General features: G+C 40.6%; 1 protein-coding gene across 2 annotated transcripts; it reads left to right on the top strand.

Moving 5' to 3' along the window:
* The first annotated feature begins 3,511 nt into the window (after positions 1 to 3,511).
* Positions 3,512 to 16,008, top strand: txlna (taxilin alpha). Of its 2 annotated transcripts, none has more exons than XM_017708663.2 (11): positions 3,512 to 3,653; positions 4,599 to 4,777; positions 5,281 to 5,541; positions 7,203 to 7,294; positions 9,828 to 9,998; positions 10,244 to 10,438; positions 11,077 to 11,196; positions 11,399 to 11,473; positions 11,632 to 11,724; positions 12,380 to 12,475; positions 12,911 to 16,008. In XM_017708663.2, exons 2-11 carry the CDS (start codon positions 4,606 to 4,608, stop codon positions 13,238 to 13,240), a joined length of 1,605 nt encoding a protein of 534 aa, XP_017564152.1. In that variant the 5' UTR covers positions 3,512 to 3,653; positions 4,599 to 4,605; the 3' UTR covers positions 13,241 to 16,008. The 2 variants fall into 2 exon arrangements, with proteins under 2 accessions (XP_017564152.1, XP_017564153.1); XM_017708664.2 differs by lacking the exon at positions 3,512 to 3,653 and adding an exon at positions 3,687 to 3,849.
* Positions 16,009 to 17,215: the final 1,207 nt, after the last annotated feature.

Here is a 17,215-nt window from a genome sequence, read left to right as displayed (position 1 = left end):
AACCCACTTACATGCACACCAGTGAACACACACACTAGGGCAGTGAGCACACCTGCCTGGAGCGGTGGGCAGCCCTATCCACAGTGTCCAAAGCAAGTGAGGGTTAGGTGCCTTGCTCAAGGGCACCTCAGTCATGTCCTGACGGCTCAGGGGATTGAACCAGCCACCTTCCGGTCACAAGGCTGGTTCCCTAACCTCCTGCTCATGACTGCTGAAGTTTAATATGTTAAAACTGAATAGTTTGTGTGCAGAGATTTGCAGGAAATTTACATTCTTAAGTTGGTTCCTTGTAGAGAATGTGTTAACTTATTTTCACTTACGCCCAATCCCATTTCTTCTTTTTACCCCTACCCCTTGTCTTCAAGTGTCACTCTAACCCCTTGGAATGGAGTAGTGGTTGAAATCTTGTCCAGATTAAATAGTCCAGTGTCAACACTGCGGGACTATTTAAGGTGGACTGGGAAAGTTAACTAGTTAGCTACTGAGACATTAGCATGCTGTTAGCGATTTTTTATGCTTGTTATGAAAAAACAACCATAATACATTGAAACGACATTAAACTAAGATAATATGATAGTTGTAATTTTATAATGTAGAAAATACTTACATTGTGGGTTTCTTTGTTCGCTTGTTCAACCGTCTTGCAGGTTTTTTCTTTTTTACTTATAACACTCCGTTTGGAGCGTGAGCCATATAGCCCTAACACTTCACCCTACCCCTCTATTTCAACAAAAATCGGGACATCCTACCCCTAGACGTGAACACGCAAAACAGAGGGCTAAGTGGTGGGGGGAAGGGGTGTTTAAACCTTTTTACCTGACTGCATTAGATTTAAGTAAAACCTTAATAAATAAGCCTTCATCAAGTAGTTAACATCCTACCACGCTCTGCGGCATGTAGAAAAATTACCCCAGTTTTGGATCAAGATTACCATAAAAGATGTAAAATGACTTCAAAAGAGGGTTCATTGTTGGGGGCACAGGTGGCAGGAGCTTCGGTCACTAAGACTGCTCAACTGGCAAATGTTTTAATGGAAACTGTGACGAAAGTGACATCTGCCTCTTGATCTACGAGAAAGACGTCAGCTGAAAATTACAATTGATTGTGCACATTCAGTGACCCTGATCTGCATGCATTAGTGTGATGTAAAGAAAAACAAAAGCTGCTGTTCCTCGGGTGGCTGAGAGTGTCAGTGCAGAACAGGGCAGAGTGTCAGCATAAACAGTTCGTCCACAAGCACAGAGGGATATAATAATGGAGTTGTAGTGAATAAACCCCTCATTACAAAGACAAACGCACATTTGAGAGTTCAGTGGTGCAAAAACCATCAGCTCTGTTCTACAGAGAAGTGGGAAACATGATACGGTCAGATGAGTCATGACTGACCTCAAAGGAAGGGGATCTCCTAGCTCTGCTGAGCTGTGGGGGACATTTTGCTAGCATGGTTTTGATCCGCTGGTTCCATTACAAGAAAAAGTCACCGCAAATCAAAACAAACCATTCTGACTGAACACCTTCATCCTATGAAAAAGCTTTTCTGTGCTAATGGAGGTGGTCTCCTTCAGGATGACCTTGTTCCCATCCAGAGGCCACTGATGAGAATGAACATGATGGAAATTATATATGATGTCCCTTAACCCAGCTGAGCGCTTACAGGAGACTTTGGACCAACGTGTTAAACAGTGTTCACCATCATAAAGACACCAACTGGGAAAATATCTTTTGGTAGAAGTACAGAAGGTCCAGTACAGTTCTAGAGACGTATCTACACGCTTAAAAAGATGGTTCTTAAAGGGTTCTTTAGTTAAAGGCAGTTGTTTTATATATATATAAAAAAATAAAGGGAACACTTAAACAACACAGTATAACTCCAAGTAAATCAAACTTCTGTGAAATCAAACTGTCCACTTAGGAAGCAACACTGACCACCAATTTCACAGCTGTTGTGCAAATGGAACAGACAACAGGTGGAAATTATTGGCAATTAGCAAGACACACTCAATAAAGCAGTGGTTCTGCAGGTGGGACCACAGACCACTTCTCAGCACCTTTCTGCTTTCTGGCTGATGTTTTGGTCACTTTTGAATGTTGGTGGTCTTTCACACTCGTGGTAGCTGGAGACGGACTCTACAACCCACACAAGTGGCTCAGGTAGTGCAGCTCATCCAGGATGGCACATCAATGCGAGCTGTGGCAAGAAGGTTTGCTGTGTCTGTCAGCGTAGTGTCCAGAGGCTGGAGGCGCTACCAGGAGACAGGCCAGTACACCAGGAGACGTGGAGGAGGCCGTAGGAGGGCAACAACCCAGCAGCAGGACTGCTACCTCCGCCTTTGTGCAAGGAGGAACAGGAGGAGCTGCCAGAGCCCTGCAGAATGACCTCCAGCAGGCCACAAATGTGCATGTGTCTGCACAAACGGTTAGAAACCGACTCCATGAGGATGGTATGAGGGCCCGACGTCCACAGATGGGGGTTGTGCTCACAGCCCAACACCGTGCAGGAGGCTTGGCATTTGCCAGAGAACACCAGGATTGGCAAATTCGCCACTGGCGCCCTGTGATCTTCACAGATGAAAGCAGGTTCACACTGAGCACATGTGACAGACGTGACAGAGTCTGGAGACGCCGTGGAGAGCGATCTGCTGCCTGCAACATCCTTCAGCATGACTATCACAATACTGAGCCTCATTTTGACTTAGTCAGTTTTAAGGACATTGCATCAAAGTTGGATCAGCCTGTAGTGTGTTTTTCCACTTTAATATGGTGTGTGACTCCAAATCCGTGCCTCCATTTGTTAATAAATTTGATTTCCATTGATTTTGTGATTTTGTCAGCACATTCAACTTTGTACAGAACAAAGTATTCAATGAGAAGATTTTTCATTCAGATCTAGGATGTGTTATTTGAGTGTTCCCTTTATTTTTTTGAGGTGTGTGTGTGTGTGTATGTATGAGAGAGACATTTCATGCTTGAATAGTTCTTTGAACGGATAAACGGATCTTCAGACTGATGGGCAATGTGTGGCTCTACACGACACCAAAAGGGTTCTGCTATTGTCATGTCAAGCCTGTAACAACAGAACCTCTTCGGGTGCTATGCAGATCAATTTCAAAAAGGCTGTATATGGAACCATATACAACACTCTCCATCAATCTGAATAACCATTTTACCATGCAAATAACCATTTAAGCACGAAATGGTTCTTTTTTTTGTGTGTGTTTACTGAATAACTCTTGGCGAACCATCAAAGCACGTGTCTTAAGGCGTATTTTAGCTGTTAGTTTTTGTGTGCAGCCCACAAAAAATAGAATTAAAGGCTTTTTTTTTAACATTGACATGAATATTTTTTTTAATTGTATAAACTTATTTTAGGAATTAGGCCAAGAACAGCATTAACCTGCCTTCATACTCTGCATTCATTATGAAGCCATTATTGTAACATAAATAATAAAACGCTCGCGGTTAGTCGACTGAGGTGGTCTCCAGCCTGGCTGAGTGTCGGGTTAGAGGGGCTTTTGCGACTGTTCTATCGGAAGCTGCGTTTCTTCCGCACCAATCCGCTTTGACGCCTTCCTGCCGCTTCCTGTGTCCGTTGGCAAACAATTTCTTTTTCCACCAACAGTGAAGGATTTTGCTGGGACCTGTTTGAGGCTCTGGTAGCTTTTTTTATCATCGTAACTTTGCTGTGGTGGGACTGCAGGCCTGGCGTTGAGTAATGTGACTGTGAAATCTGAGCGATTTGACCGCCTGGTCTGCTGTTTTCCTTTGGGTTTTATCCGGGGCGCTAACGAGCTTTAGCCACACAAGTTAACGTTAGTTCTGGCTTGGCGGCAGACGCTTTGGTCTGCCCGTGTAGGTTAATGTGTTTGTTACTCGGGAAACATTAAATTACTATCTCAGATGTGCATTTGTGTTGTATATCTCAGTTGGCCTGCTAAGCTGCAGTCATATTTAACGTATCTGTTGAGTAACGTTAGCGAGGCTAGCTTAGTACCCGCTAAGCGAGGCTGAAGTTGGCTTCCTATTCCCCAGCTTCTTGTTCGAATTTCCCCATTCCACCTTAAAAGGTGCAGTTAGCCACATTTTCACTGTAGTCCGAATGTAACTGCCGCCCCGTTTAAGGTGGAACGGGAAAATCCGAATAAGAAGCCGATCAGCTTTGTTAGGTAACCTAACTTAGCATTAGCTGAGTGTCGGTTGGAAAATCCGCCTCAACTGCTGCTTTTTCCAGCTAGATAACTTTATTAGATGGTTACACGTTTGTCGCGGACGTTTGATAAACAAGCTTGGCTAAATGTTTAGGTTCGGCTGTTGTTTTAGCTCGAAATGACTCAAAGAAGCTCGCACTACGCTAACTAACTAGCATAGCTAACTTAGGTTAGCAAGTTCAGTGGCTGGCTAACGATATTGCTCACTGGGTTGAGCGCTGTGGTTAATGAAACGACGTAGCACATAAAGACCACCTGTGAAGTCAGGTTCCTTATCTATCTATAAATGTGACCCTTTTTTACTTTGAGAGCCTTGAAGAGTGCACTGGCTTTGTGATATAAAACGTGGAGGTGAGAGTGAGCATGTGGTTCACTTCTGCTTCTTGTCCACAGATCAGTAATGAAGAGACAGGACACAGAGGATCAAGTTTTGGACAACAGTGGAGGGTCTCCTGCCAGTGCTGATGGCACAGGAGGGAGTACAGTTAGTCCTGAAGGAACAGACAGTCCAAAAGAGCCAAACATGCAGACAGACAGCTCCCCAACTGTCAGTTCCCGAACAGATGAAGGCTGTAAGTGAGAAACTAAACCTGAAGACAGTCATCCAGATCTGTGACATTGAAGATGCACCACACTCAAATGAAAGACAGTTTGAGGGTCTTTCTGTTGTGTTGTTTATAGTTCAGTTGTACATTTCATTATTTTACGCAAAGGCATGCTACTTTACAAACTTGAAATAAAACGAGCGTTTTCTGAACCAAACTGGTCCATTAAAGAGCTACAGAGTCCAGACATTGACATCACACAAAATCTTAAAAATTAAATTGAATCTTGAGCTCAAAAGTCCTGTTGAACCACTGTTTCCATCCTATTTAGAAAAACACAGAAAATATGTATTGTTGTCTTCATAGTGTCTCTTTTTTTTTTCTACATAAAAAGGCAAATTTTTAGCATCTTTCAGTAGTTCTTTTTCATGTCCTTTTGTTCTCACATGTCTGGTATCATACACAGCTTTTTTAAGCAGTAGAAGAGTATTACAGGGTTAACTCTTCAGTTACCCTTGTGCTGTCTGCAGTGGCTGAGGCTGGAGCAATTCCTACCTCCTGTGATGTGGCTGAGGAGCTGAGCAGAAAGCTGGAGGACATCCTCAGCACATACTGTCAGGAAGATGGTGGTGAGGACACAGCTGTGCCTAATGGCCAGCCTGATGGTCTAGAAGTCAATGGGCTTACTGACAGAGAGGATGGGAAGCCAGTAGATTCCAAACTGAATGGCAACGGCAGTGCAGAAAAGGACCAGAAGAAGCTTCAGGAGAAAAAGAAAGTTAAAGGACTGGGTGAGTGGCCAGCTCTTTCTGGGAGAGTAGAAACGGGCAGTTGAGTGTGGATGATGCAGCAGTACTAGAACACCTTGATATTTGAAGACATTTTTCAAAATACCTGACATGTCACGGTATTTTTGGAATTTAGTGCTGCATGATTTTTTTTTTTTTTTGAGAAACAGTGTACTGGTCCCCATTTTTAAGAACAAGGGTGATGTGCAGAGCTGCAGTAACTACAGAGGTATAAATTTGATGAGCCACACCATGAAGGTATGGGAAAGAGTTGTTGAAGCAAGGCGAAGGCGAGAGGTCCAGATCAGTGAGCAGCAGTTTGGTTTCATGCCCAGAAAGAGAACCACAGATACAATTTTTGCGTTGAGAGTGTTGGTAGAGAAGTACAGAGAAGGTCAGAAGGAGCTGCATTGTGTCTTTGTGGATCTAGAGAAGGCATATGATAGGGTGCCAAGAGAGGAACTGTGGTACTGTATGAGGAAGTCAGGTGTAGCTGAAAAGAATGTTAGGGTGGTGCAGGACATGTATGAGGATAGTGAGACGGTGGTGAGATGTGCAGTTGGAGTGACAAATGGTTTCAAGGTGAAGGTGGGGCTACATCAGGGATCAGCTTTGAGCCCCTTCTTGTTTGCAATGGTGATGGAAAGGTTGACAGATGAGGTCAGGCAGGAGGCTCCATGGACCATGATGTTTGCAGATGACACTGTAATCTGTGGTGAGAGTAGAGAGCAGGTGGAAGAGAATCTGGAGAGGTGGAGGTTTGCACTGGAGAGGAGAGGAATGAAGGTCAGTAGAGACAAGACGGAATACATGTGTGTGAATGAGAGGGAGGCAGGTGGAAAGGTGAAGATGCAAGGAGTAGAGGTCGTAAAGGTGGATGACTTCAAATATCTTGGGTCAACCATCCAGAGCAATGGACAGTGTAGAAAAGAGGTGAAGAAGAGGGTGCAGGCAGGATGGAGTGGGTGGAGACGGGTGTCAGGGCTGATGTGTGACAGAAGGATAGCAGCAAGAGTGAAAGGGAAGGTCTACAAGACAGCAGTGCGTCCTGCTATGATGTCTGGTTTGGAGACTGTGGCTCTGTCTAAAAGACAGGAGGCTGAGCTGGAGGTGGCGGAGATGAAGATGCTGAGATTTTCGTTGGGAGTGACCAGGATGGACAAGATTAGAAATGAGCAGATCAGAGGGACAGTGAAGGTGGAGCAGTTTGGAGATAAAGCCAGAGAGGCCAGGTTGAGATGGTTTGGACATGTGTTGAGGAGGAATAGTGGAGATATTGGGCAAAGAATGTTGGAGATGGAGCTGCTGGGTAGAAGGAGAAGAGGTAGACCTCAGAGAAGGTTTATGGATGTAGTGAAGGTGGACATGGAGATGGTTGGTGTAAAAGCAGAGGAGGCTGTGGATAGGGCAAGATGGAGGCAGATGATCTGCTGTGGCGACCCCTAAAGGGAGCAGCCGAAAGAAGAAGTTATATATATATATTTGTTGGTAATTCAGAGATAAATTTAACCATTGTATATGTCATTTATTTAAGCACCCCCCACGACCCTGACGGAGAAGCGGCTTAGAAAATGGATGGATGGATGGATTTATTTAAGCTTCTGGATGTTCTATGAAGTAAATTGATGTTTTTTCATTACTTTGCTTTTCATTTCTACTTTTAGGCAAGGAGATAACACTCCTTATGCAGACTCTGAACACACTGAGCACCCCAGAAGAAAAACTTGCTGGTCTGTGCAAGAAGTATGCTGAGCTGGTAAGACAACAGATCATGTGATTATCATAAAATACTTGTTTCAAAGTACTTAATCTAGAAAAGGAGTTACTTTCAGTGTTAACTGGTATAAAGCTCAGATCTCTCTCAGTCAAGCACTTCACATTTGAATGGGACTAGTCTCCAAGGCAAATTCATGGCTTTAAATACTGAAAGTTTTGTGCCAGACATATTTAGATGGCAGTGACACCATGATGTTCGAGGCATAGCAAATGTAGATACAGTACAGTAAATATGTTTTAGGGATATAACATATATTTAGGAATTAAAATTATATTAATATTTAAATATTTGTTTATTTGGGCAATACGTGTTTACTTGTTTTGAAAACACTAACTTTAAAATAAATACGAAAAATGTGAATATAGTAGGCAGTCATGTGTGTAAATGTATTTGCATAACCATTTACAAAGCCTCTCTTTTGTTAGATGATAATGGAAAACAAGAAGTTTGTCTTTTAAATGATATGTTTATTAACTTTGTTTCAAAGAAACATTTAAAGCCTTTTTAATGTAATGATAAAAGATCTTCCAGTGCGCATTTGAAATATGTAATAGTTGAAAACGTTTATAAAAATAAATGACTCGGTCACGCTTCAAAGTTGCGTGCATGTATTAAGGCATATGCTTTTTATTTATGAATAAGTTGCATGCAAATGCTGAGCATGAAATTTAAACTCGTTTTATGAATAAGACCCTGGTGACTGTCCAGTAATTCTGCTGTTAAAAACAGAGCTCCATATTATGGATAGTTGCTGTACCTGGGCTTTCTTTCTGTGTCTCTGCAGGTAAGCTGTGATGTTGAGTGCATTGGCAGACTGTCAGCTAACAGCCCACATTCTTGGCAGACCCTGTGCTGCGTTTTCAGCTGATTGAGTTTATATATTGAGCTTCAGAGGCAGTTTAGCCATGCGAAGAACAATAGTCGGAAGTACACTGTAGTTTCATCATGCCTCCACACACTCACTCCCAGTGCTGATTCTTTTCTACAAACTTTTTCTCATGATGTTGTACAAATGGTTACATTTCACATATTTTAATATAGAACCATGTTTCGTTAAACTGTAGTTAGCAATTTCGCATGTGTGCAAGAAGGAAGTTTAGGAATAATGTGATGTTTTACTCTGTTTACCTGCATGTGTTTATGAAAAGAGGTAGGGAGTCTGCTTGTTTTTGTCTTGCAGTAGCTGCTAGATGTGAACCTGAGTGCTGTAATAATTTTGTATTTTCAGAAATGCGCGTAACATTTGCAAAACGTTAAAATGGAAACCCAACTATAATTCCCCATGCAACCTTGCTTTGTCATACATCCTCATGATTATTAATAATTGAAAACATTGATAAAAAAATTAAAATAGTGATTTTTAGATATGAGTAAAAGGAAATTCCTAGGCTTAAGTAGTTATTCCCTGTAATGGTCTGTCAATATTCCAATACTGAAATCTGCATTCTGTAAGAAAACACTGAAATTTCGGCTAAAAATGGGTTTAAGAGGAAGAATTCTGAAGGGCAGATGGTTAAATTAGCCTTCAGGGAAGTGTCAAAATCTAACACTTAGTGACATTAACAATGCTGTTTATCCTCTTCAGTGGCCTGCACTTGTCAGATAAACAAACAAACAAACACAACCTGCTACAACAGGTATCTCGGTGGTCTTTAGCTTTGCTTTAATAATATTCATTAAAGCAAATCACGTAAATAACTCTATCTTTTGGAAATGATCTCTGTTTTGACAGTTGTTCTTGTAAACACATTTGTTAATCCCTGCTGAGGTTTATGGCTATTGACTAACACCAAAGCATGTAGCTAGTAGCACCCCTGCTGGGAAAACTTGAGACTGCTAGGCAAAAATTCCAAAACCATCTTCATGTGCTTTATATATAAACAAACAAGATGTTTACTGTAGTTAACTGGAGGGGCTTGGGAATTCAGCTTGAGATGTCTTTGAGAGAACATGAAATATTGCCTTAATTTTTTAATTAAATTATTAAATTTAATTATTTTTAATATTGCATTTAATATTATTTAGCAAGTTGTTTAAAATTAAGTTAGTCCTCCTAGTTCTCTAAGATCTTTCTCTACATGGCAAGTAATGCTTTTAAAGCATAAATAAAAAGGCATATTATGTCTAAAAGAATCCTCTCTTTAATTTTTTGGTCGAGTATCTCCTGAATTTTTGTTTCGGTCTAGAATTTTTATCTTTGTGCATCACTGCAGTACGTTTTTGTCAAATTTGCCATTGTATAGGTAAGTGCCTTAATGTGTACATTAACATCATTGCATTGTGGAGGATGCATTGTTATATATGTGATATTTCACTTTTCTCAGTGTTCATCTCGGGTTGATGATCTGACATCAAAGTTAGTTGAAGACCCTGAGTTGGAGACCCTGTGGTTCAGCCTGTTTTATTTGTCAAATGAACAGTAGCTCCTAATGATGGCAGCTATATGATTTTCATGTGTCATGAGTGTTTCATATTGTCTGTTGTATTAAAATGATCTGGTTGTGTTGTTCAGCTTGAAGAGAACCGCAACACTCAGAAGCAGATGCGGGCTCTACAGAAGAAGCAGACACAGCTAATCCAAGAGAAAGACCACCTGAGGAATGAGCACAGCAAGGCCATTCTGGCCCGAAGCAAGCTAGAAAGCCTGTGCCGTGAGCTGCAGAGACACAACCGCACCCTGAAGGTATATTCTTATGCATGCAAAATACATCTCTGTAATCAAACCACGATCGATCTGTTCTGTGTAAGCTACATTTTTTTCTACTGCTGTAACACCTCATCTGTTTGAGAGATTCTACCACATGAATCAGGTGTACTGAAGCAGTAAAAACTGTTGTTTGGAATGTAGTAGCTGCAGTAGAAACTACAGCAGTTTTAACTACTTTAAAAGGCTATTTATTCTGTATAACAGTAGTCTATCCCTTACAGGAAGATGGGGTGCAGCGGGCTCGTCAGGAAGAGGAAAAGAGAAAGGAGGTCACCTCCCACTTTCAGGTGACGCTGAATGACATCCAAGCACAGATGGAGCAGCACAACGAGCGCAATGCCAGTTTACGGCAGGAGAACATGGAGCTGGCTGAGAAGCTGAAGAAGCTCATTGAGCAGTATGAGCTACGGGAAGAGGTGCGTTTCTGATAAAGAAAGGAAAAGTGAGCGAAGGGTTTTTTCCTGAGAGGAGCAAAGCTCAGAGCTGGCACAGGAGCTTTTTCTTTTCTTTTTTTTTTGGCCTAGGTCCAAAGAGTCCCCTTATTTGCTGTATGCTGGACGTGGCCAGATTGATTAGAGCAGGGTTCATTTGGAACAAAAACAAAGGCTGATTGGACCATGAAGGAAATTAGAACATAAGCAGATGCAGTAGAAGCTTTGATGGGGGGAGAAAAAGAGGAAGAAGCTACCGAATAGGGAACAATAATAAACGACAGTCTTCACTGAACAGCATGTGCTTTGGAAAGCATGTTATCTGTTGCTGTGTGCAGTTCTGTCTATGAATTTATTACGCTAGGGGAATGTTCACATTCAAGGAGTTTTGCATTCATGTCCTGTCACTGAAGTACCAAAGGACTACAGAAGCAATCTACAATCTACAGAAAATATTTTTTGTGGTGTTCAGTATATTTTAAATCATCCATAATCCAGTTCTGTAGTTTTGGTCGTTTTGAATGGTCTTAATATATTACAGTTTAGGATTGGGACTGTCCTTTAATGTACCAAATGGTCAATTTTTAAGTGTAATGCTAAGCCATGTTCCTTCACTTCTGCAGCACATAGACAAGGTCTTTAAGCACAAAGATCTGCAACAGCAGCTGGTTGATGCTAAGCTCCATCAGGCTCAGGCACTGCTGAAGGACTCGGAGGACCGCCACCAGAAGGAGAAGGAGTTTGTGAGTTGCCAGATATGCTTTGGCACATTCATATTCACTACAGAGAGCAGACACAGTTTACAGTCACAGAAACATATGCATGCAAATAAACCAGCCTGTTTGTTTGCAAATTTGGAATGTGAATCTGTGCTCGAGTGAAATGTCACTCTCTTGTAAATCATGTTAACTGTCCCTTTTTATTTAATTCTCTCTTGTTCCACAGCTGCTGAAAGAGGCTGCAGAGTCGCAGAGGATGTATGAACTTATGAAACAGCAAGAGGTTCACCTCAAACAACAGGTGAGCATATGTTATCATACAGCAGATGGGCCTTGATGGGTGAGAAGACTACTAATATAAAGCAGTGATTTTCTGCCCTTTTTTCCTGCAAAATATTCAAGAATGTTTTATATGTTTATGTATGTTCTGCACTGTTCATGATCTTTGTATCTTTTCAGTTGTCATTATACACAGAGAAGTTTGAAGAGTTTCAGAACACACTTTCCAAAAGCAATGAGGTGTTCACAACCTTCAAGCAAGAGATGGAGAAGGTAATAAGACATGGCAAGTGGTGGTACATGCACAAGTGTTTATGATAAGGCTTAATTTAGATAAGGTATTTTCATTCTACCTGAATTAATTGGGAGTGAAAAAATTATTTTGATGATAAGGGAAGCGTCCCCTGCGAAGTGATTTGTAATAACAATTCCCTAATCTCAGTTATGAATACGCTTGTGGCATTTATGTATTTGGAGTTAGTTCTTTTCAGAGGATAGGAAATCTATACCGCTATACAAGCTACACACTGACTACTTTAAGGTTTCATTTCTATAGTGTTGTCCCATTAAAAGATATAGTAGGTCATAATGGTGTTCCCATTCCTCTTTAGCAAGCTTTCTTTTCATTTTGTCCAGGTGAACAGTTAACAAGACTGTAAGCTAGACTATGTTGTATAGACATGGACCACACACATACCAGAGAGCAAAAGGGAGAAAACGCATGTGTGTAATATTTGCATAGGCCTATTACATCAAATAAAAACAAATCTACATAAAAAAAACAGTGCTGAGCTGAATGGTTTATGTAAGTGGACCAGGATTCTGAAACAAGTTTTTTTTTTTGTTTTTTTTGTTCATTATGTCTGGTATCTACTGATGTAGAATGAAAATGCATAATGCGTCCTACCCTTTCTGTGTTGTATTGTAGATGACTAAGAAGATAAAGAAGCTGGAGAAGGAGACGACGATGTACAGGTCACGTTGGGAAAGCAGTAACAAAGCGCTGCTGGAGATGGCTGAGGAGGTATGTGTTTATTTAAATGATTGAACCAACTTATGAATTTCTAGCTTACTATATAAAATATACTATATACTCCTGTATAGTATTTACAGAATGCTTCTAATACTATCAAGATAAGACAAGTCATGTCATTTATTGGCTTTGCAGTCGTATTCTTATTACCCTATGCTTTTTTCACCATAGCATCATTTTTTAAAGTTTGGTTTGTGAGAGTATTTTGACAGAGGCAAAGGTTATTATTTTAGCTTTGTTTTATGACATGGTGACTGTGGGCATTTCAGTGCAACTATTTTTTTGTTATCCTAGCTTTGTTTTGTACCATTTCCCTCCCACTTCATTACTTCACACTGTTGCTCGTTTAATGAGTTCTGGATGTTTGAATGTTCGAAGCTGCTCTGCTATCATTGTTTTTTTTTGTTTTTTTTTTTTCTTCTGCAGAAAACACTTCGAGACAAGGAACTGGAGAGCTTGCAGGTGAAGGTGCAGAGGCTGGAGAAGTTGTGTCGCGCTCTGCAGATTGAACGCAATGAACTGAGTAAGAAAGTTCAGGGTCTAAGTAAACCAGAGGATGATGGGCAAGGCGTGGATTCAGGAGGAGCAACAGAGGCTGAGTCACAGCAACCAGCCATAGACTCAGAAGAAGGAAGCCCTGCCCATCGGAACAGCCCTGAACCAGAGACTGCGCCCACCACCTGCGCTCAGGCGTGTCACTGCGGTCCAGAGCTGGAGGCTGAGGCGCAGAGGGAGGTGTGTTCAGGCCAGGATTGAGGTGTTCTGTCTGGGCTTAATGCTCCTCATGATCTCCCCCACCTCTGCCAGTGCCCACCAATTCTCTCTAAGCTTGGTCCTCTGTTTCTGCCTTTGTGGCAGTGTTGTTGATTTTTGGTCTCCTCTTGGGGCTTTCCACTCTGTCAGGGAAGATTGTGCCTTCAAGATGGCTCTTATGCTGCATTTTTTACTTTTTAATTTTTCTTTTGGCTTTCTTTGTTACTCTGTTTCATCACTCAAAAGTCCTATCTGTGAAAATCTCTCACTAACACGCTAAAAGGAGCATGGTGCGTTGCTGCTGTTTAACTTGAAGTGCTATAGTCCACTTCTCACATTTAGTGTTAGCCTTGGGGCTTTATATTTTGTCCACGAAACCTTTAAGAATCTAGATGGATGGACAGATGAGCTGAGAATTCAGCTGCTTTTTTGACATTTCTGCATAGTTCATTTACTGATGTGACTGAACAAAGCCATTCAAAGTGTTTTGACATGAAACTTGCTGACTCGAGTTGCTTTACAGAGGTGGTGATAGGAACCAGGTGTCGCACAGATCTAGTCATTACTTTCCAGACCAGTCAATGAATCTACACGTCTTCTTAATTTTTCATGTTATTGGTAAAATTGTGCTAAATGTGAAAACTTAAATTTTTCTTTTTTGCCTTACAACACCCTAAATGTAAAGGATTGTAAAAATACGTTTTAGGCCAAAATCTTATTGCACAATTATTGTGAAACGATGTCTCGGCATCAAGTAACATAATCATTATCATTTTGTGCAGTAATATTCTCTGAAGTAGCACATAAATAATTCAGAGGCCTGGCTCCTGTCTCCACCACTGTAAAGAAATCTGAGTGCACGTTTCTCCAGAGGAACAGAATTGACATCAAACTGCTCTGAGTGGTGGTTTACACATCATCTCTGTTGGAACAAAACCTTGAATCTTGTTTGTTTTTACGCAATTTGAAATTGGTTCCTGCTACTTATATTAAAAAATATAAAATATTATGATTAATGAACTAATAGAAATGCTCTAAAATGACTTGGAATAAAATCTGTTTACATAAATTTACTTTGACAATTATGAAAATTACAAAAGTGAGGCTTTTGTTCCGACAGTGATGTTACGTTAACCATTTAATGATGCTGAAATGAGAAAAATGGGTAGAATTAAGCTGTAAGAGCGACGCCTTACTTCTTACGACCTGAGCAGCACTCTGAAAGAGGTAGTACTTTAGTATTTCAGGTGTTCTTACATCTGTGACTTTTCACATCAGAGACTGTCCTTAGAGTCTCTCCCAGTGCTCCCATTGTTTTGTTTGTTTCTTGGTTTATTTATTTTTCCATGCAGTTCCACACACAGTCTAAGGGCGTGGGTACACTAGTGTGATTTCTGCCGTGCCATAGCGACTTGGTGTTGGATATGATGTAGAGCTGCTCAGTACATTTTATGTGGAAGGACACTGAGGAGGTTTGTGCTTCTGTACTGAAGAAAACCGACAATTAATGTTTTCTGACATTTGTAGCAAAGTCATGCAAGTTACTGCTGCCTGTCTTTGCAGTTGTGCATTGGTTGCCGTCACTATCATCACCCTGCTACATGGTCACATTCTTAAGATCGTTATTGTCAAAGCATTTAGTTTCACCATATTCAGATAAGGAAGCGTGATTTGAGTCACTCGAACTACGAGAGCTCAGAGTTTGCAGAGTTGAATTATATAATCCTACTTTTCCATCCACGCATAAATACAGTGGGTAAAATTTGAATATTATTGTACACGTTTATGTAGCCCATTCCAAACCTCATATATTCACAGCTTTTTCAGAATGCATTTGACTTTATAGCTTATTTTAAACAGCACAGTCTAACTTGTGAGTCTTAAAACAGAGTTGATAAAATGGATCCATTTATACTCGTCAAGTAATTTGGCCAGTTTTGTAGATGCTTATTAAGATCATTCCATGAAACCAAGAGGGAAGCGTGCATTCGAATGAGGTTATGGCCGCTGAATAGTGTATAAACTACCACTGAATTTCTTCCATTTAATGCAGCGTTTCCTCATAGTGGACCATTATTTTGATACCTTATGTTGTAACTACTACACAGTATGTCTCTCTAACATGATTGTATACAGATTAAAAGCTACTTTAAAAAAAATACATTACAGAAATATTTAACTGCATCCCAGGTCCAGTTTTCTGTGTGTGATCAGGTTCAATAAAGAGATTCTAAAATGTTCAACTCTATGCAATTCTAGTGCCGTTCATGCGATCTTTATTTAGCTCTTGAACAAAGGTCTGACCTGTTAGAACATGAATGTACGTTTATTGTAATCTCATCATGGCTTCAGAGTAACGTCATTGAGTATGACAACTGCAGATGTGAAGTTATTTCTGTTTCTGGGACATTTTTACTTTGAGGTAATGCAACGTTTTCTATATTTTATACTTGGACACCATGAACATTAGGGCTTCATTTACCTGAACATCAGCCCCACTGAATCCACATGATGTCTTCCATATGTTGACTACTAGTCAGATGTCAGCATGGATCCAGAACAGCTGTTGTTCAGCCACACTCCCATTTTTTTTCTCACAGTAACAGCATGCTAGCTTTCATGGGTTTCCCTCATTTAATGTTCGGTAATGCTGGACCCATCCACTGTTATGAGGTACCAAAGATCTTTGTGTTGGTTTTGTTTTTGATTTTCTTTTCTTGTACCCCCACACACCCTGTAAACATTTGCAAATTAAATCACACGAAAAATGATCAGCCTCTGAATGTCTGAGTTCATTGATATGAAGGGCTTTGTCCATGTATCTCTAGACTAAATGGTTATGCTGAAATCAAGCAGTTGGATTGTAGCACGAAGTCATTTCTGCACCAAAACTAGCATCGCCATTTATTTCATTTACAGTCAAAACGGCCATCAAAGACATGTTAATTTAGCTTTCAGCTTCAGGAAAAAAGCAGAAAAATACTGAACAGAATGATCACACAGAAACCTCAACAGCTAAATACCGCGTTTTCAGTATTCATGTGTCCACACTTTGACTTTATTAAAGCTTTAGTTCTGTTCAGGATACTCACTTTCAGTTTTTCAAAGAAATCAGTTTCCTCACCTCCAAAGTTCTGTCTTAGAAATTGGTTGCGCTCAGTGACGTCGAGGTCTGGACTCCGAGGTGGTCAGTGCATATTCTGAGATCACCAGCAGCTTCTTTGTCTGTTTGCATTTTCTCAGTAAAGGTTTCTTATCAGCTACACATCCTTTCAGACCCATAGTGCTGAGTTGTCTTCTCACGGTGGAAGGATTGACAGAAACCCCTGTGGATGTTTTCAGATCTGAAGCAGGTTGATCTCTCGCAAAGATGAAAGCTTTAAGTGCTGTTTATCTGATGGGGACAGTTTTTGTGGTCTACCAGGCCTTCCATGAGCACTTTTTCGTCTTTTAATCATTTTTTGAGCTTCAGTTTTGAAAACTCCTGTTTCTTTCACTGATTTTCCTTCCTTCCTAATGCAACTTCTAGTGTCCTCAGAAATATCTCCTGAAAAATTAATACATTGTTCCTAAAGACCATTTTGACTGGAAATTAAATAAGTGAAAGATGGACTAAGCCTTTTGTGCAGTACTGTTGTTCCCAGTTGAGGCCCTAATTAATGCAGCATTTACACACCATCATAAAGGATGAATGGTTTCGCATTTGCAGTGTGGAGCCCTGACTAATAGTACACACTGGTGGAGAAAAGGCCTATTAATATGACTGGTCTGGAGGGCAGAAACCAGTAAACACACATTGGTTTCATGCTTCTGATTTGCTAACAAAAATAATTGCTAAATAAAAGTTTAAATAATGAAAGTTTACTTAACCTACAGCACCTGTGAGAATCTGAAGGTCTTTTAGTAGAACAAATATGACTTTCATCAAACACACATCTCGACACCAATCGTATTGCAGCTGTGTTTAAATGAATGTAC

This window comes from Pygocentrus nattereri, chromosome 27 (assembly GCF_015220715.1).
Source record: "Pygocentrus nattereri isolate fPygNat1 chromosome 27, fPygNat1.pri, whole genome shotgun sequence".
Lineage (NCBI taxonomy): Eukaryota > Metazoa > Chordata > Actinopteri > Characiformes > Serrasalmidae > Pygocentrus > Pygocentrus nattereri.
The sequence above is the reverse complement of the archived record's forward strand: the minus strand, read 5'-3'. Positions and strand labels throughout refer to the sequence as shown.